General features: G+C 46.7%; 1 protein-coding gene across 8 annotated transcripts in view; it reads left to right on the plus strand.

Annotated features, from left to right (window-relative positions):
• Positions 1–20,684, plus strand: part of fat1a (FAT atypical cadherin 1a) — a 76,005-nt gene that overhangs the window by 12,020 nt on the left and 43,301 nt on the right. For all 8 annotated transcript variants that reach the window (XR_002196155.2, XR_002196156.2, XM_020043833.3 and 5 more), the window contains exons 3-4: positions 7,735–8,049; positions 18,757–18,818. Coding sequence is in view for 6 of the 8 variants with exons in the window: in XM_020043833.3 (XP_019899392.2) it covers positions 7,735–8,049; positions 18,757–18,818 (377 nt within the window). In the remaining 2 variants the exon portion in view is untranslated. The remainder of the gene's footprint in view (positions 1–7,734; positions 8,050–18,756; positions 18,819–20,684) is intronic.

Consider the following 20,684-nt stretch of genomic DNA (forward strand, 5'->3'; position numbering starts at 1 on the left):
ATGTTTTTTCCTCCCCCTTCAAAATGCTTCCCCAAAAGTGTCCCCCCGCTGTCCTTCCTGTTGAGCGCAAGGTAGGGTCGAGCCTCAGTGATGCCAGATAAGGGAGGTATGTGTCTTTTCATGTTTGGCCGCGTTCACTGTTCCTGGCGGGGTGGGGGGGCGGTCAGAGGTGATAGCTTCCAAAGGTTCACCGGAGATTGATTGAACCAAAGCAGCGACGCCTGGTCACTTCATTTCTTGGGGGTTTGTTAATATACTAAACGCAGAAGCTCGAGCCAGAAGTGTGACTTCTTCAGTGAACTCGAAGAGGCACATGACTTAGAATGCTCTTTGCTTGAGCGCCGTTGCTGGGGCAACGGGACAGGAATGTGAAGCGGGCCAAAGTTGATTGTAGGGTGCTAAATGAAAAGCACATTTTACCCATTTTAAGTTGGTTGCTTCTCTCAGGTCATTGAGTCTCTTTTAGAAACCTGAAAAGGTGCCGCGTGCAGATGGCCTGCTTGATTGCGAGTTACCTATTGTCATGCTAATATAGGCGCCCTGCAGTTACTGTTAGTTTATATTTTTATTTCCTTTTTTGCAACACATTTTGCTAATTGTTTGAATGAAGCGACTCAAGATGGCAGTACAAAGTATGTTTATCACACCTTTTTGCAGGGCAGAAAAGCATGAAATACATTTTAGTGACGTTTGCAGATACGGGAGACTTTGAAAAGACACACTTGTTCACTTTAATACAAAGTTGGATTTCTTCTATCATAGCCACCAATCAAAATAGAGTTTTCTGCAGTGTACAAGGGGAACCCACTGAGGCTTAGCTGGCTGTTTATTTTAAAGCATCTGTATGATTCATTGTCAGTGAAAGCGTAACTGACTGAATGTCAAAGTGAAATGGTACTTGGCGTAACGAGATCCGAGGTTTGTTGCGTTAAGAGATAGCCACTTAAAATGTAAAAACAGGGAGTGATGGAGATGGATGCTCGTTTCAACTTCAGCACTCATCATGTTCTCTCAAGCTGCCAAAGCAAAGACCACCTTTTTACAGAAGCCTCATAGCTGCAGAAGCATGACCAGAGACGGCAGCTTATTAGTAACGGAATCATGTTTTGAATGGAGACCGAGCCATGTCTTGGCCTTACTATTGCTGGTTGTCCCTTAAAAGCTTGAATCCTTGAATTAATCCTTGAAAGCTTCAGTTAAAGATGTTGTCCAAATGCACATCGAAACTGCCATACCGTTGCAGCGTTCTAACAACTATATTATATTATATTTCTTACACCATAAGCCCACTGCTCAGTCAAATTTCTTATCTCCGGACAACAGAGTTGCTGGCCACATCGAAAACAATAAAAAATAAAAATAAAAAAAGAATAAGAAAAGAGTCAGCCTTTCAAAATGTCAGCATGGCGGCCCCTTGAAGCGAGGACAGGCCTATATTTCAAAGCGCCTTATCTGTCTCCAGAGAAAGCCTATCCAGGGGAGCCGTTCACCTCGGCGCGTCGAGAATGTGAGTACCGTCGGTGTCATTGGGCGACTATTTCAGGGGGCTTCATAAAAATGTTGCGATAAGACGGAAGACAGACGGTGTGTCGCCCCCTCTATTATCAGAGGAGCGGGCAAAGGCACCGGAGGCCCGGGAAGTAACGGCTCTTAAATAATAACGTGATATTAAACCAGGCGGCCCAGCTCACAGGCCTGCTTTGAGGTCTTTGAAATAACACTGTGCTCTGTAACAATGGGAGCTGTCTGGGCATGTCCCAATAGGCTTCATCAACTAGAATTAATGCCCCCCCCACACACACACACACACTCTCATCAGGCGTGTTCGACTCGCGTCACTTCCCTTGCATCGTCGCTGTCTTCCTCTGTCTCCTTATCCCTCTCCTCTATCCCCTCCAACTAATTGAGACTCTCTGTGTATCTGTCTCTGACTCTCTGACTTTCTCTTTGTTGCTGGCATTCTGACCGTCTGTGCGTTCTCCCACTCACTTCAGATGAATGCAACCATTCTTTTTAGTTTTTCCCTTGGACCAGAGATTCTGGTGTATATTTTCCCCCACTCGTGCTCAACAGCACATTATGAAACTCCTTTCTGAATATCCATGCCTCTTTAAAATGTTAATGCCCGGCTGGTCCGTTAATGCCGTTTTAGTAAATGGCACTTGTTCAGTGGTGTTACTCAGTGCCCTCGCCTTTTAAGATTAGGTGAGTATGTAGCGCGAGTCACGGTTCTCCACACTGTTAAGCCGGCTGAAATGATCCTGTTTGTCTAAAGTACTATTTCCCTCAGGCCCCCAGCTGTTGATAGCGCTGCTTTCTGCCACCGATGACGATTGTATACAAAATGCGCAGTGATGCTTGAAGCGGAAATTGTTGGTGGGGGCACAACTCGTGTGGGATTTCTCGGGCCAGGATACAGGGAGAGATAAGATGGAGACATGCTTTTGTGGCGAGAAACTGCCTGTGCGTCGACTTATCATATAGAGATTTCAATGATTGTAGTCCCGAATCTACACTAATGCGCCGATATTCCGCCAAGTGCTGGTCACTTCGAAGCACTACCATATTTGGTCGATGACCCCGATATGGTCCGTGAAACGGCAAGTCTTCTGTGTGCTTTTTTTTTGCATATGATTCTAGGCCTCTCTGCAGCCCGTGTTAGCATTCGTTGTAATGTACTGCAGTACATTTTCATAATGTTGTAAAGTACTGAAGATTACCGCGAGACCCGTGGGCTACGTGGGTATCCCACAAGGTGCAGTTCTTCCGCTATGGCTGCACTTCACGGCCTCGTGAAATTCCCCAACAGTTTGGGCGTTAGTACTTGTGGAACCAAAAGCGTTGGAAATGCAGGGGGCAGCGGGTCTTAGCTTCTCAGAACTCTGGGAACCGAAGAGTCGCTATGTTTTTAAGTCACAGGGCCACGGGAAGCTTAGCTAAGGACCCGCTTTTTTTTCTAATACACCGAGGGCTCAATGTGGTTGAGGAATTTCAAGCATTTCACCAGGGTTGGTTGCTGGGGGGTGGGGGGGGGTGCTGAGTTTATGTAAGCATGTGAGCAAGAGGCTAAAAGAGGGCTGAGGAATGTGATGCTGAGGCAGAGCTGAATTACCGAGAGGCACAGTGGTTTTGAGACGTATTCAGACCCCTTCACTTTCGACCACATTTTGTCGTGTCATCGACCAAGTGACTGATTACGGTTTGACCATCAATCTACACACTGTACCTCATAATGAGAAAGCGAAACAGTTATTTTGAGCTTGGTTCCAATTTATTAAAAAAAGGAGTGCTCAGGACCATTACTCTGACACCAGATTGAGCTCAAATGCATCCGGGTTGGAATTTTTAGGATTTGGAGTCCGCCTGTGGCAAATTCAATTGATTGGACATACTTTTCAAAGGCCTGTCTTTACATGGTTCCACGCTTCACAGTGCATGTCAGAGGACAACCATTACTGCGGCACTCAATCTATGACGCCTTTCTGGTAGAGTGATGGAAGCCACTCCTGATTAGAAGGCATATGACATATCTTGAGTTGCCTGGAGTTTGCCAAACAACACTTGAAGGACTCTGAGAGCATGGAGAAAAATTCTCAAGTCTGATGAGTACCAAATTGAATTTTAAGCCTGAGTGCCAAGCGAAATGTCTGACAAAAACAAGGTAGTGCCTGTCATCTGTCTAATTCCATCCCTACAGTGAAGCATGGTGGGAGCATATAGCTATGAGTATCAAGCTCCTGAATACAAATGCACATATGATATTTCATAAATCTCCACTTTTCTTCTTTCTTTGTAGTTATTTTGCATTGTGTGTTGTTTAATAGCGTTTTTAAAATTGATGTAATCAATTACAGATTCAGTTTTTCACCCAACAAAATGTGCATCAATTAAGGGGTCTGAATACTTTCCAAAACCACTATAGTTCAAAGCAAACTTCAAGCTTTTTTTAATGGCAGACCAAGGCATTGCTTAAAGTGCTGATTCCTTGGTCTTGTGAAGACACGTTTCTACGCTCTCATGGTCTCTGAAGCGCATTAATTCATTCCTGTACAGTCTATTTTTGTGAAGGTCATCAGAAAACCATCTTCACTTCTGTAGATCTCTGTCGACAACAGAGAAAAGACAATCTTTCCTCTGTGTTGTGTAAAATTGAATGCTGCCTGATTGCTCATTACACGTTTGCTTTGCCAGAAAAATATATATACTCAGTTTCTGAAGTAGAGGACAACACGCCACCATATGAAAACGAACACAGGGGATAAACAGGATTTTGCGAATCCTAATCCTCTTTTGACAACCGGTAATCTTTTTGGGCGCTCTAATTTGTTTCAATTGCCAGCTTTTGATATCCATGCCATGTGCAATCCTCTCCATTTATGACAACGCCATTGTAGTCACAAGGCCTTCTGGGGACAAAATAGTGTCTCTCACCCCATTTAGACCATGCCAACTAATTACCCACTTTCATGACAAACGCGCAAGACTCATGTCCCCTGAACCAAATAAGGAACATCATAGTGCAGTCTGCACCCCCACTCTGTGGTAAATGTGAGTTTTGGCCTGGATCATCGGGCTTTATCCAATCCACCATTTTTTTTCTTCTTCTGTGTTCAGACCTCCACTGCCATTTTCCTCAGAGCATTGACGCCGGCCTCGAAGCACAACCGTGTTATTTCACAATTTTGTCAAAACAACACTCAGCAGCTCTCTGTTGCGCCGCGGTCTCCCTCCAGCCTCCCCAGTGTAACTACCTATTGAGTAAATGTCAACGTGGACTTGTTCCGGAGATGATTGAAGCAAACACACTTCGCAGTTCACGCGCCTGCATGAGACGGCAGAATTGTAGGTACAGCTGCACCCGTTGGATGGTTTCATTGTGTTGTCCGGCCCTTGTGTTAGGTGGCGGTTGAAGATGCAGCTGCAGGGCATGGTTCGGAAGTGGGAAAGAGAGAGAGAGAGAGAGAGGCAGCAAATCTGTCTGGGTCGATTGCCTATCCCTAGTTGAATTTTTTTATTGCCTTTAGGGCAGGTGTTGCAACTTCCTCATTACTCTTAAAGTATGGGTGCGGAGGCTGAATATCTCAGATTTAATCTTTTATAAACACTCAGTGAGTCATTATGTGGCCAAATGCTGATTTTACTGTTATGTTTCATTTGTTGTCTTCCGGTCTGTCGTTTTTTCAGCCAGACATTCGGGTTTTGAATAAGGAACCAACTGGAAATAGTGTTCAGTGAAAGCTGACGTTAAATGGGGTTCTCTTTGAATGGAATGAATCTTTAAAAGATGAGACTTTAGAGTCTTCTGCAAGGTTCTTGCGAGGGAGGGAGTATTGGGCAGGGTCCTCTGCAACTACCCAGTCTCCCAGTTAGTCACCACTGAACTGCGGCGATATAGAGTCATCGTTTGCATGCCAATGGCGTTGGGGTTGGCAGCGAGCCGCTAAAAGCTTGACACACTCGAGCGAGTGTTTATACCAGTGTCTCCCAGTCAAAAGGACGAGCACTCCAGCATGGGCATCGCCTTGGCACAAACCCTTTGCTTCCCTCTGTCCTGCGCCTCGTCTCTCACTCAGTCTCATTGGCGAGCATGGCGCGCACACAGACTATTCCATTTCAGTCGCTCTCCTGTCTTTTTTCCCCCAACAACTCTAGCGCTGATCCTCTCTTTCCTTTTCCAATCTCCAATCTTCTCCCCTCTCTGCCTCTCACACGCTTACTCATACTCTTTCCTGATGCTCTCGCAGGACGCTAGCAGTCAGATTAGCACTCACATTTGTTATTTATGCTTCACATTTGCAATTCCCCACACAACTGTTCCTCCCAGAAGCTGTCTTCATTTGCTGCAGCAAGCAGTTGATAGACTGTCTGTTTGTCTGTGAGGAGAAACTCACACTTGCCACATTTCAACCATTTCTTTGTGGCAATGTTATTGGACCAGCCCCATCATTTAGTAATTTGTTTACTTCATTATATACCATCCATTGCTTTAATTATGACTTCAGCACACTACATTGTGTTAAATTCGGTGGCAACCAGCAAGCTTGGACTACCCAATGTTCCTATAAGACATTGTATTGCACCCGACAGCTATGGTACAGGTTGTGCCCTGACATCTGCTAGCTGCGGGAAGTGTTACGAAGTGTTGCAGTCATATCTGTTTTGCCCTTTGCCTCTCTGCCTTCCTGCCTTATTACATGCCTCAAGCTAACTGCTAACCCTGGCTAACCATACTGATGTGTAATGACAAAAGGCACCTCCCGACATGAGATACAGGTATCTCTGAAATATATTTTTAAAAAAAAAAAATATATATATATAAACAAAACCCAAGTTAAAAAAACAATTCTGAACCCCCTGAAAAGTCTGACAGGTCTTTCAGAGTTTTCTCTTTTTTCTCCTCTCTTTTCTAAGTCTTTCCGTTCCCCCAGAGGGGGAAAGGCATGCCTGGATCTCGCTTACAGACCTGCAGCGCAAGACATTGAGTTACAGAAAACAACAAAGGGTTCTCAAAGGCAGGCAGACGGAAAAGTATGAGATTTGCCAGTGAGCTGTGTGTTTTTTTTTCCGGGAACAAGTGGGACGGGGCCTTATCTCGCTTTGGTGTGGCGTTAGGACAGTATTATAGACTCTCCTCCGCCATTTCCTGGGCACAGCAGTAAACTTTGACCGGGGAGTGTGCAGTTACCTCTTGCCCATTCATGGAGAAGTGGCCCACGCCCTGGCCCTTATAATGTGTTATCATCTGAGGTGCGCCGTGGTGATGAGCTCACTTATAATGCCCTTGATAACACTGACCTTTGTTTATGTTTTTACATGGCGAATAGTTAAATATGAACTGGTGTGTTTATTCTACTGATTGTCATCGCGACGACTCTGTCATTTCGCTCTACTTTTGACTCGACACAATTTTAATAATTATCATAGCTTAGGAAAGCCTCCCTTGTATAATTTACATGAGAAACCACATCATAATGTGCGGGGCAGTCGTCGAGGGAAACCGCCGGGCACCCATCTGGAGAAGGCAGGCTGATTGGCCATGGCTGGCAGTCCGTTACAGTCCATTTTCAAGTTGGCCCTTTACCCAAAGATTTCGCCACTGATCTTCTTTTAGTCGGCGTATGTATTGTTGGGCAATGTTGGTCCTTACCAGGCTTTGAAACGCCTCTGTTTACTCAGCTGAAAGCCATAGGCCCTTCACGGCATATGGACCGCTGTAAAACTCTGAGCCTGTCATTGTAAACACAGGCAGCAGGGCCTGATGTCTCTAGCAGCCTTTTACCATGCCATACTCCCCCCCCCCCCACACACACACACACACACACACTCCGGTTCTCTTTGACCTGCACATGATTTAAAGAGCCCTAAATGAGTTCCTCTCTTTCAGCCCTTTCTTCCCGGGCCTTTTCTCTCTTCTGCTTCCTTTGCTGTCTTTCGTGTGGTACTGTATAACGAAGTCGGACAGGCTGCTTCTCCCCCTAACCATTTGCCTGTGACCACCGTGGCAGATGAAAGCATGTTTAAGCACATTCAGCTTTTTAACATGTTTTTTATACCAGTTGCATTGTCCCTGTATGCGTTGCCTGAGACAGCTAGCGCCTTGAAAGTTTGGATTGAAATGGTTCTCCGTTGAAGAAATGTGAAATGATTCCCGGGAATGATTCCAGTCGCACTCTGTCTTTCTCTCTGACAACGAAAGAGCTCTCTCAAGTAATTACTATCCTTTCTCTCTCCCAGGGGTCATAAGGACTCAGGAACTCCTCGACCACGAGACCACCGAGCACTACTGGCTGACCGTGTACGCCACAGACGGCGGTGTGGTGCCGCTGTCGGCTTTCGTGGAGGTCTACGTGGAGGTCCAGGACGTCAACGACAATGCGCCACAGACATCTGAGCCCGTCTACTACCCGTCGGTTGAGGAGAACTCGCCCAAGGACGTGTCTATCATCCAGATCGAGGCGGTGGACCCAGACGCCCGGGCCGGCGACAAGCTCGGCTACAAAATCACCAGCGGCAACCCCCAGGGTTTCTTCGCCATCAACCCCAAGACAGGTAAGACCTGTTTAAAGCTACTGTCGCTTTAAACAAAGCGCACAGACTGGTGACGGCAGACAGAAAACAACTGGTTGATGCTAACATTTTTTTTTTATTGGGGTCTTCGGAAATGACATTCTCCATTGCTTCCTTTGAATGGGGTTCAGTTCATTCCAATCCAATGCACTTGGGCTAAGTAATTGTTTAAAAAGGAGTGTGTACACTGCATTGCTAGAAATCAGTTTACCATCACCAAACAAATTGGGACATATTCAACTGCATGCCACTGGATCCAGCTCCTCTAACAAAGTTGTGGAAAGTATCTCCACACGAACGAGTGACCGATAAATCGTCGACACAAAATAAGTTTAGTTGTCCTTTGACAACTGGGGGTTGTTTTAGGTTAACTGTGTTTTTTGAATATTTCATTATTATTCCTTTTTTTTGCCCACTGTAACAGGCAGCGGTTTTACTCATACATGAAAGGAAGTAATTGCAATGGTTCAGTAAACCTGTAACGTGTAAATGGTGCCAACAACTTTTTTCGATTGGAAGGCTAAAGCTTTTAAATGTTTTTTTCTGTGTGCTATGTTTTTTTAATTTTGGCTGGGTTTTGAGGAATGCGTCACACTTTATATCTAGTTGGACAGATACCATATAATTACACATTCATTAGTATAACACAGTACAGCTTGTCTTTGTTCCGTTTGCAATTTCGTCTGGACAACATCCCTTATCTCCGGTCCCCATGTCCAGCTTTGCAACTGCGGCTGAGTTACTAAGCAGTTTAGAGGCTACAAAACATATTGGCATATTAAAAAGTTTGCTAGTTTGAATCAAGTCAATGTGAAATTGTTTTTGTGTGTCCCTTTTATAGAATTAACACTGAACGCTTGGATTACAAACAAGCTTGTTTACTTTGATTGCATTGTGCCACCTTGTATGTCTTTCAGTAACTGCCAATTAACAAACTCATTTAAATCCTGTCTCTTGAGTGTTTTATTCCGGCCTATTATTGGTTTAAATGCAAGTACTCATTTAAACTAAAATGAAGAATGGCCGTTAGTGCGATCGGCTCTCCAGCTTCCCCGAGGTTGACTTGTGTGGTCCCGTTCTCCGTGGCGGTCTTCCCCTCAAACCCCAGGCTTATTTTTGTTAGAATTCTCTTGACCAAATAAGGGTTGGTCGTGTAGCATGCACACTCTGTCTTTCTCTTTCTGGGCTCTCCCTGCAGAACAATACTAATCCTGGCAACTATCCAAGGAGATAGGGAAAATAAATAGAGAGAGACAAAACAAGGGCACGGCCCCTGCATTTAGCTCATTTGGGCATTAACTCTTAATGGTTTAATGGCCTATAGGTTTGATAACTAAGGTGGGAGTTGTGTGGGTGTGTGTGTCTATCATAGGTCCATTTAGACAGATAAAGCTTCCCAAACAGACATTCTTCATTTCTTTTACAACGGAGGCAACATTTCTTAAAGTCATTTACAGTAGGCTACTGAGTAGTGGAGATTAACCAGAGTCTTGCTGTTGAAACATTCGCCTTTTGTTTTGGCTCTTAAATGGCAGAAGGCCTGGATTTAAGTTCCTCCTATCTGTAGTCCCTGAACAGCCGAGATATGAACGCCCACCGGTGATCAATCACATTGGATCTGATCAGCGCTGTGGTGTCATTTCGCCGGGCCTTTTTATAGGGCTGTCTGAAATTCTATTACCCGTGTTGCCATAAGAGCTTCAATGGGGCCCTCTAATGAATGGGCAGATCAATATCTGACCCCCCGGCCATCGATCTGCGCTGACCTCCAATGATTTTCATTTAACCTTGAAAATGGAAATCAGCCCCCCTCCAACTCAGCTGTTTTAAAAAAAACTAAGGTGGTTCTGAAAAAGTACATTGGCCTCCGTTTTAGTCTTAAGACTGGTGGCCCCAGATTGTCCCTTCGTCAATGTTTAGCTATTCCTGCGTTGTGACATGTTGGGGTGTTTTTGCCTCCCGACCAAAGTGGCAGAAATCAAAACTCCACTTTCTCTCATCCTTACATTTATTCAAAACCCAGTTTTCTGGGTGTTTTGAAATCTTTAACAACCAAAGAGCAAAATTTGACTTGCCCCTTTCTAAGAACTGCTCTTTCTAAGCAGTACGTTCCCCCTTTTCCAGATAACGGGGTGTTTGTAGAACGGCACACTTTATCCGGCTACCGAGTTTAGAGAGGACATAGAACGCTGTTTGCATTCCAGCGTGCAACAATTCTTCAGCTGCTTTGTAGGTGTTCTTTTTGTAAGCACCGCTGTGACAAACAGGTTCCACTGAGGACGGCACTGAGAGATGGATGTTACCCATTCATGCATATCAAAGTGTGTTGAAACTTTTATCAGCTTAGCACCAGAGCTCCTCACGCCAGGTTTAACAAAGAGGGGGGCGTTGTACAAAGACAAACTTCAACTAAATCACTTTCATTACAATACGGTATGCATTTCTCCATTTTTTTTGTGCTGAGACAGAAGGAGTGGGAGAGGGAGAGCGAAGGAGCGCTGGGTAGGAGATGAGAGCGGTGTGTCTTAGCTGCGGCTGGCAACTTTACACTGAATGTCGAAGTGAAAGTCAAAGCGAAAGGTTTCGTCCAATGATAATCTTGACTGAATCACCTTTTGCATGCATTGGTATAATATACATGGAGATAAAGTGCAAACGAAGTTGAAAGCGCATCTAAGCTGTTCCTGACAAAAGTATTCATAGGCAAAAGGGCCAAATTAACTTAGCATTTTCCATGTCACTGCCCTTAGTTGGATGAAAATAGGCTTGATACCCGTTTCACATTATCCACTCAATATGATACTCTTCCCGCATATTACAGGTTTCTTAAACAGTTTTAACCTTACAGCACACAGACCTCTGTAATTATGCTCAAAAGCAGCAACGGGAGCGAAGCCCAGTTTTGGCATATCTACAAAGCACTACAAAGGGGTGGGAAAAAGACAGCAAAAAAGCATGTTGTATGTATGGGTTTCAGTAAAAGTTGCATACATATGTGAGGCTAAGTTAGCCAACCAGCATTTTAGCAACAAAAAAAATCCCTTTAGCTTTCTGCCTGTAAAAACAAACAACTTCAAAAGCAGATGGATGCAGATTGGGTCGCCTTGCCCTTTCTCTATTTTGATAAACATTGAAAATATGTAGCTCTGCTAGGTAGCTGTCATAGAAGCTATCATTTGTTCTCCCTGTAGCTTATTGACTTTTGTCTGAGTGCTTCAAACGCAGATGAAGGCCCATCTCCTGGCTGGTTTTGGGTCGCTTTGCCCTTTTCCATGTGCAGTCCTTGTATCAGCTGGCTAAACCCCTGGATGAAAGGCTTACTTTATTTCTGCCGAGGTAAACAAGTCCTGCTGTTTAGTTCCCTATGACTTTGGGGGTTTCATTAAAGTGCAAGGCTAGCTCTCTCATTTTCTCTCCCAAGACACCATGGCAATCTCATTCGTAAAAAGCTGGCAATGAGAATTCACGTGTTTTTAGTTTTTTTCCTCTTCATGGTCTGGAATAGAGTTCCTCCGGAGTCCCCACTGCTTGGAAGTCTGGGAGTTTTCCCCCCCTTAGTTTTTGCAAGAGGCCCCAGAAGAATTGGGTCAGTTGAATAATGTTTGCTTTGTGCGAGTGACTCCTTGGCTGTTGATGTTGGTTGGTGTATGGGAGCAGTATATGTGCATGGTCTTGCATATGCCTCCTGACATAATCCGGGGTTTACCACATACACCCCCCCCCTGTGTCCGGTGTCCTTTTTCAAACGTAGTCCCACCATGGCCGGAAACACACGTTTATGCCGTTCCCACCCTCGCTTGACCCCCCAGTGAGCCCCTGTGGGAGTTTAGTTACAGAGTTACCCCCTTACTTCCTCCACTCTCTTCACAGCTAAGAAACTTTGGTCTCGTCGAGAGGCATTCTTCCCAAAGTCGCCGGGTAGCGGTGGACTTGAGCCTGCCCCACCCGCGTCGAAGGAGAGCAGGACAAAGGTGTCTTTTTAATGATACCTAGTGGATTCCTAGGGGATTTAAAAGATGCAGGCGGCCAGCTGAAACGGATTGGACTGGACTTTAAACAATGCCCTGGCGCCGGAACTGGGGTGTGTGCTCAAAGAGCCGCGACGCCCGCGTCGGAATTACACCCGGCCTCCGGAAATGGGGAGGGCGCGAGGGAAAGGGAGAGGTCGGCCAAAGATCACAAGGTCCTTGTCGCGCAGTCTGTTACAGTAGCCTGCCGTCCTCTGTAGTCCGCTGGGTCATCATGTACCAATATGACTAGGATATTGATGTCGAATGGAGGTAGACGTAACTGCGATTGTGAAACGGAAGAACAAGAGCACCAATTGTCTCTGGTTATGAGCAAGTGTTTGTAAGGGCGTGGATTTATAAATCAGAAAAAAGTAGGTCACCGTTTGGTCTCTTGCCACTATAGGTTCAAGGGTCAAATACAGTCCTGAACCCAGACCTTTTTCTATATTTGGCTGTATTGTACGAAGGCTATGTGAAAATGGGTCTTGTGGGAAACACACAAAACCTCCCCTTGTACAACAAGGCATGCAAATGTTCTTCAGTTTACCAAGGTTCAGTTTAGAGCCCCCCCGACACACACACACACACACACACACACCCCTACCCTGGAGCAGAGAGACAGTCGTGGTAGTCATTTGGATAGGACTATCATGGTAATGCCCTGGCAAACATTGCTTCCTCTGACAGCTCTTATGTGCATTTTCTGGTTCCAGTGAAAAGCTGTTAGGGCCAGAAGGAAAAACAAAAACAAGAGAGGGTTTATAGCCGGTGTCCCGGGCTGCAAATCATTTACTCTGTGATGTACTCATATCTGCTTTCGGCTACGCCTTCTCTTGTTGGTGGGGAGTATCATGTGACAATTCGCACTGCGCTTTACAAAAGGCTCAGTTGAATAGCAAGGCAAAACCAGATGGGAAATGGATACTACCACCAACAACTTCCTGCCATTTCCTGCCATTCAGGGGCCAGACAATTGACACGAGACACACAAGCTTATCGAGGAAGGAAGGAAGGAAAGGCGGAGAGTAAAAGTAAAAAAAAACATTTCTAAGGCTAATGTTTGAAGTGTGTGCGTGAATGCCCACGAAGGGGCGCGCACGTGTCTGCCTAGTGTCCGGTCGTACGTCTCTCTTTTTTAAAAGCGTGCGAGGGGGCTCGTGGCATCACAAGGTTTGTTGACTGTGAATTCTAAGCACACCTGTCTAGGTCGCCCCCCCCCCCCCCCCCCCCCCCCCCCCCCCCCGGTTCTTACAAGGCCCGGCATTTGCTCCTAAGCTGCTCCTCGGCACCTCCCTCACCTCGCTGGGAACAGCTGAATCTACATCCTCCGCCGTCGCGGCCAGGGCGGTTTCACGCCGATCAGACTGTCCTTAGCGCATGAGTGAGCGCGGGAATGTACGCACATCACGCCGGGGAGTCTGTGCTTCGGGTGTGTTTCCGCTCACACACACAAGGTGTTCCAGCTCACACACACAAGGTGTTCCAGCTCACACACACAAGGTGTTCCAGCTCACACACACAAGGTGTTCCCGCTCTCCCTGTAGTTTGTCTCCCCCTCTGTCAGACTCTCTCTCTTTTTCACCGTGTCTCTATCTCTTGCTCTCTCACTTTTTTTCAGGAGCTTTTCCAATATATACCCTTTGTTTGTGTATGAGAAATCTCTCTCACTCTTTCTGCGGTCACCTCATCCCTTCCTGAAAGGCAGACACATTACATAATATAACCAGTATAAACAGCATGAAGACCCCAGCTGGGTAATCTACGTAGCGCCACAGCATCCAATTACTCCTCCCCGTCACCGGACCATACATCAATCCCACGCTCAAGCGGGCATCTGGACAGACAGCCTCCCTCCGTTAACACGCCAGGGCCTCGTTCCTTTCGGCACACCGTGGCAAAACCTTTTGAAATGGGAGATGAAAACAAGTGCCTCGTTTCGGACTAGTCCGTCAACCTTTTAGACCCCCCCCCCCCCCCCCCTTTTTAGTACTTTATGAATATGACCCAACCTTCCCTACGGCAGCCCCATTAACCTCCGGCGTCGGAATCTGTAACACCCGACAGGCTCTAATACACTTCCAATTTACCACGGCCACAGATGACATTGACCTTATAAAAATGCTGTCCCCCAAAAATTGCCTTCCATCCGTGTTGATATTTATTCCTCTTCATGGTCATAAGCTGCTGCGCTTCCGCTTATCGCCGTCCCTCGCATTCCGTCAGACAGACTCCCCAAGCTTCCTAAATTCCTCGGGCTACCAACACGTGTATATTCATTTTAAAGAGGATATATTTTCCTAAACCTAATCCACATCTGTCCTAATCGAGGCCCGTCTAAATGGACATCCGCGTGCTCACGACGGGGCCTTGTCAGTCGGCCTTGTCTGACCGACATTGTCAGGCGTGCCGAATGCCACTTTGTTCCGTCTGGTCGTACGTAGTGTGCTGTGTGAGAAATAGAGTGCCTTTTGGGACACAGGGAAAAGGGTTTTGTTTATATTCTGTCATGTGAATATCTATTAGATCTATTAGCTTACCTGGTTGGAGGATGATGAGGTACAGAGATTGGAGTCCTCTGACGAAAACCTATCCCCCTTTGAGGGTGTGTCACTGACTTTTGTAATGGGGGGTTAGGCAAGCGTTTTTTTTTATAATATCGGCCCTGTCTCCTGCACCAAACGCCAGCCGCTTTCACAAAGACCCCTTCTTATGATGGGTCTGCCTGTGCGTGCGTGCAGCGTTATCTTGTTGTGTAAGCCATGTCCCTGTTTAGCCGCTGAGTCACTGTGTGTTTGTGTACCTCAAGCGGGCTCTTAAACGCAGAGGCTTTGGGAACGCTGCGCGCGGCTAGACATTCATCCTGAAGCCAAATGGTTGGTCTGCGGAGGACCGCCAACGGGCCCCAGTGTGCGGGCCGCGTGGCCGCTCGCCTGTAACGGAGCCCCCAAACAGCCCCTCCTCTGCTCAGGGTTCACGCCGTCACGCAGGTCGGCCATGCATTGGGAACGAGGTTTCCCTTAGTCAGGTGTCGGAGACGAGAAGCCCGGGAAACGCAGCGCCGTTTCGAGTTTTCGGGTTCGGGTCCTCCTGAAGACTAGCTTGGAGCTAGCTGAAAGTCTGTCCTTAAACGTGAGGACAGTGACAGTTTTGAGGGGTCAACGCCAAGAGGCTAAGAGAAGTAAACCGTTTTAAGAGGAAAAAAAAGAACCTAACAGAAAAATGAACGTCCGTGCCGACACAGCCAAACGCTCATTAGATTTTGGATCGTTTCTGTACCATTACGGTACATATCTCATTTCACTCAAAGCTCTCGGTTCGCCCAGCCCCCTCCCACCCCACGGCAGACACCTGCAAAACACCCGAGCGTCTGCGGTCCTCGTCAGAATGTGTCACCCTGTTAGACTGCCAATCAGTGCAATAATGCCCGGGTTGTGTCTCAGGCCGGCATTGTCCCGGACGGCTCCGGCAGGCCTCCATTTTGGAGACACGGTTGTGCTGAGAGACACGGCGCGTTTCCCTGCTGCAGCCGTTGTTTTCCCCTCTCGTCTCCAAACTAGACGGCTGTAATTACTGTCAGCCCACGCCTGAGGAAGCTTTTTTCGTGTGTGTGTGTGTGTGGGTGTGTGTGTGTGTGTTGTGGAGCTAGATTGTGGGCTAGAACAGCAAGCTTCTCCCTGCTGGCGTGTGCGTGCGCGCGCGTTCGGAGAACTGGTTTGTGTGCTTGGAACGGCAAGATTCCCTATATGTAGCCTGCCAAAAGCTGTGCAGCTCTTCCAGTCTGAATGAAACTTAATCATGTTTACTGTGTTCTGTTTCCAGCACAAGTACAAAGCACAGTCCAGTCCGACTCCGGCCCTCTCCCGCCAGAACTGATCCGGCACCCGACCGCAGTCCCTAAACGTTCGTTTCTATTTGTCGTAGTCCACACCGGTGCTAAATCGAGAGCGCCTTGTCGTACAATTTCTGATCGGATGCCTGTAGGCGCTTACCCAAACAGTATGTCTAGTGATACATCATCGTCAATAAAAATCGGCTCATTTCAGTTTATTCATCACGGGAGTTGTCGTGTTTTTGTTCTCCGTTCGTAGCCTAGCAGTTTGGCAGTCGTGGTGGGTGTTTAAACATTTCAGAGTGCCCCAGTGGCGCTTGTCGGATTCTTCCCTTCTGATGAACCTGCACAGGCTGATAATCACGCGTCTCAAGTGGAGACGGTAAGCTGATATCATCCAGAGAAAATATTAAATTGTCATCTGCTAAGCGAGACGGGTCCCAGACAGCATGCGCCAACTCAGATGTCTCTGATTCTGAGCCGCGGCATAATGAATCCGTGCAATGCATGCGCCAGGCACTTGGGCGAGAAACCGCGCGCGGGCACGGGGGCGCGCGTGGTTTCATTTTTTATTATTTTTTTTTAAGACGTTTGAACATCAGCGGGACAAAAAATAAATCTATACAGATTTGCCCGCTACCTGACAAATGGAGGCCGTGCCTCACTGATCTCTTGTCTGGTCCCCCTGGGCCCCCAGCGGTACTACAATCTGAAGGCTTGGTGCTGGGGCTCAGGTAAAGATAGGACGGCATGCAAAGCAACGAGTACTGCTTCATCGGCGTTGACGTGTAAAACCCCACATCAAAGGACCATGCTCCAGAGAGCTAGGAGACAGCTAAGATCCTCCTTTTTTCCCTCCCTAAGATTGATCCAACCAGCCGGATCAACTTAGAGCGACCTTTGAGAGTTCTGGCCTGGTTAACTTTAGCTCCTCGCTAGGATGGAAGTGCAGCGGTATCCCTTAAACGCTGCAGAGATGACCACATTTAGTCCCCCCCCCCCCCTCCCCCCCCCGCCGGACACATCGCAGCTGGTCAGTGGGTGCAAGGAGCGTGTGCGCGCCTCTATCAGCAGCCGTTTGGGAAATGGGGGTAACGCGATCTTCTTGTTTACATCCATCCAAATGTCTCGCAAATTGGCCGGTTTTCAAGACAGCCCTGCCGATAGTGCCTTTCCTACTTTTACAAAGGGCCTCGTTCTCTGTGAGCTTTATTGAAAAGCCACATCATGGTTAGCTGCTAATCTCGAATCAATAGCAGTGCACGTCCCCGCGACTACCCAGCGTTATTGCTAACCGATCAACAGTGCACTGTAACCAGTTAGACTTAATCCCTGACTTAGCCCTGACCGGTGCTAGTTTCCAGCTTCTTGGATGTGCTTGTCCAAATAGCAACACCTTGGTTAGGTTGGTTCAATTCACTACAAAGACAGCTAGCCTGGCACGCGAGGGGAAACTCTGTCTTCACTTAACACTGATATAGCATGAATCCCTGGGGAGTTCCGGCTCACTCGACTCCTTCATTTGCTGAACGGGTCTATTTCGGGAGCTGCTGTAAGTTGCGGGCTTACTATTCTGTAATGCAGCATATGTGCCATTGATGGACTTGGGTTTCGGAAATCCTTTTTTTCTGTACTAATCAGTTGCCCGTGTGGTCGACGTGTGGTCTGTGCTGGCGCATCTACTCTACACTCGCTTCTACTCCAGGACTGCAATTACGGCGGGGAGAGAGAACACACTGCTTATTATTTGTAGCGAAGAGACTGCAGCTCGTATAACGTAGCCATATCTTTTCATTTGATCGTGTTTTTTTAAACTAGTTTTCTCCTCACATTCAACTTTTTTTGGGTTGATCCTGATTCAAATTGGATAGAAACTCTAGGTTTGAAGTTTATATTTTTTCTTTGCCTTGCCAGGATACACAATTTCTTCAGGTCCCAACGAATTGTTGCAATTGTGGCTGAAAGAAGGGGTCCTTAAAACCAACCATGAAATCAAAATCCCCACACTCTCTACGGATGACTTGAGATCTCTGGCCTGGGGCTGTGATTGACTGGTTCTGCTTTGCATTGACTTTACCTTTTGTGTTTGTTCAGCTGGTAATGTAAGACTCAAGCAACTGCCATTTTCACAGAGGTTCTAGAGCTCGTTAGCGGACTGCGCAGTATTTCACAAATGACCTGTCTGGGGTGTGGAGTTGACCTAGGGTTGCTGACCTTTCTTAGGTCAATCTCTCATACCACTTCCTTGCTTGGAAAAGGGACTGGATGACTTAACCAGAAAAAAAACGGAATGGCGGGTTTGGTTTTAGCAAACACTGTAAAACTGGAATTTGCCCTGGTATTTGCCTGCTTCTGTGTTCGTTTGGCTATTTTTAGTCTTGAAAAAGCACATCATGTGTATTGTTATGAAGTTTGTTTACCCTTTAGAATGTGCCCTTTACTCAGTATTAGCTGCTTTAACTCAATCTGGTTTTGTGGTTTGTGGTCTGTGGTTTATGGATTTCATTTTCATGATTGCATGAGGCCAAGCAAATAGACATCACATTACCCTGTAGTACAAGACAGCATGGCGGTGTTTAAACAGGCAGCCCAAATCTGTTTTTTCTGGCCAATAATTGTGCAGTAAAAGATCCAAACTAGGCAGCCAGAGAAGTGCCTTAGAGTGAAGATTGTCTGCTGAATCTTATATCCTCACCCTTTTGTTCCATATTTACTGTGGTATTGTGGTCTGTGGTTTGACGTTTTCATTATCATGCTTACATGAAGTGAGTGGATAGCACAATAACCCGTAGTGAGGAAATACCAGTGCAACATCGTGGCCATAGTACTAACAGACCTTTGTCTCCCCAGGCCTTGTCACAACCACCTCGAGGAAGCTGGATCGAGAGCAGCAGGACGAGCACATTCTTGAGGTAAGCACCTTGTTTTGACTGGTCCGCCGCTAAAAGTAAATGGGGGGTAGCTGGAAGGAAGAAAAACAGTCTACGTCCTCCTCCATCTGTGTCAGGGTTTGTTTGGAAAAGCATTAGCAACGCGCTAATCACCCGAAAAGGCTCTCAACAATGACCCCCCCCCTCAGCCGAATAGGCCTACAGCAACCATTTTATTTGCCTCAGTAAACTTTAACCTTGGCTGTCTTCAAACCGGCTTACTATGGCCGGGCACCAAGCGTTGCCAACCGAACTAGGCTGGGCCACAGAGAAACAGTGCATAGTTCAACACCAGTGAGAGAAGGGGGGGGGGGTGTTGGATCCTGATTCTGCCGGTTGCCATTTGCGGGGGGGGGGGGGGGGGGGGGGGGAGTCTGGGTGACTGGCTCTTTGTTCTCCGCCACTGTTCCGTCTCTGGATTGAGGGAGGCAAGTCGGGGCAGGGAAGTAAGTCGTCAACGTCACGCCGGCGTTTAGACCTGCAGATTTTAATTGAGCCTCACTCCTCACTCTCTACCTTTTCCTCACTCCTTCGCAGTCTCACTCCCTTCGCTCCCAACAAAGTCAGTTACTGCCAGCGCATTTTACGAGGGGATTTCATTATCATTACAGGAGTTGACACCGTCCAGGGTTCATTGGATGCCGATCAATGCGGGTGCAAGCCGGCGTTCCAGCCACTCCCTGTGTGCTTTCTTTAATACTACATTTACACAGCGGGATGCGCTAATTGAATTCTGGCGCAGGAGAGTAAATTATAGTGCGGAAGAGGAGGGGAGGGATCTCTCTCCCTGAGGAAGACGGTTTACTGTCTCCCCCTTGCTTATCTCCCTGCCCCATTTCTTCCCTCCCCCTTTTCTCTTTCGTTTCATTTTCTTCATACACACTTCAATGCGGAATGAAATGTCTTCCTCCAGGATCTCAGTGCTGAGGGGGCCTCAAGGGGCAGGGCAAATTGAAGCTCAATTGAAGCTTTCGACACAATAGCCCTTTAATTTGTCAAAGTGACCAGGTTAGGAGCCCTCCGTTGACAACCGGCCAGGTTCCCCCGGACAGCCGAGAGTCAAAAGCCAACCTCGAGGGTTCATCTCAGGGAGGATAGTTTGGTCTGTGACAATTGAATTAGAGATGAAGAGGGCCGTTATCCATTGGTTAAAAGCTGTTGTGTTTTCTTGCCAGACACCTGGCTGGGTTCAAACATTATTTTAGATGCCTTTTAGTAGTTGGGCCAAGCCTACCTGAGGTGCCACATCTACAGCCTTTGTTGTTCTGCCACTGTTGATTTCAGTGAGTTATGCAAGCTGAACTAAGCATACACATTATTTAACATTATTTAGAAATGGTATTTAAAACGCAATTCTCTTTTGTCTAAACTGATCTGTGTTTGCTGGATTAAAAAAATTATACTTAGCCAGAGTTTTAGGAATCCTGTACTGTAAGCACTGTTCATTTTAACCATTTGGCACATTGCTTTCCCGACAGATGTTACATTAAGCGTTAAAGAGCTAAAAGCGCACTTCCAGCTCTTTCATGTTGGTACCAAATAGCAAAACGCTCTGTGACACTCGTACGGTTCCTCTATTCACGGGAGGGAAGGAAACTAATTAATTGCGGTGTTTAGTCAAAACCCCAAATTCATCCGAAATAGACGTTTCGATGGGTGAAAATCAAATAATGAATTGTTGTTAATGCCTCGAAAGAACATTCACACACTGTACAATTAGAAAGCATTTGATCTGCTGCTCTACTTCAGTCAGTCAGGCGCTGGGTAAAGAGAGAGTGAGACAGAGAGAGGAAAAAAAGGTATTTGACGCAAGTCACTTTTGACCTACATACCTCGGACATGGGTAAG

The sequence above is a fragment of the Esox lucius genome, chromosome 25 (genome assembly GCF_011004845.1).
Source record: "Esox lucius isolate fEsoLuc1 chromosome 25, fEsoLuc1.pri, whole genome shotgun sequence".
NCBI classification, from domain to species: Eukaryota; Metazoa; Chordata; class Actinopteri; order Esociformes; family Esocidae; genus Esox; species Esox lucius.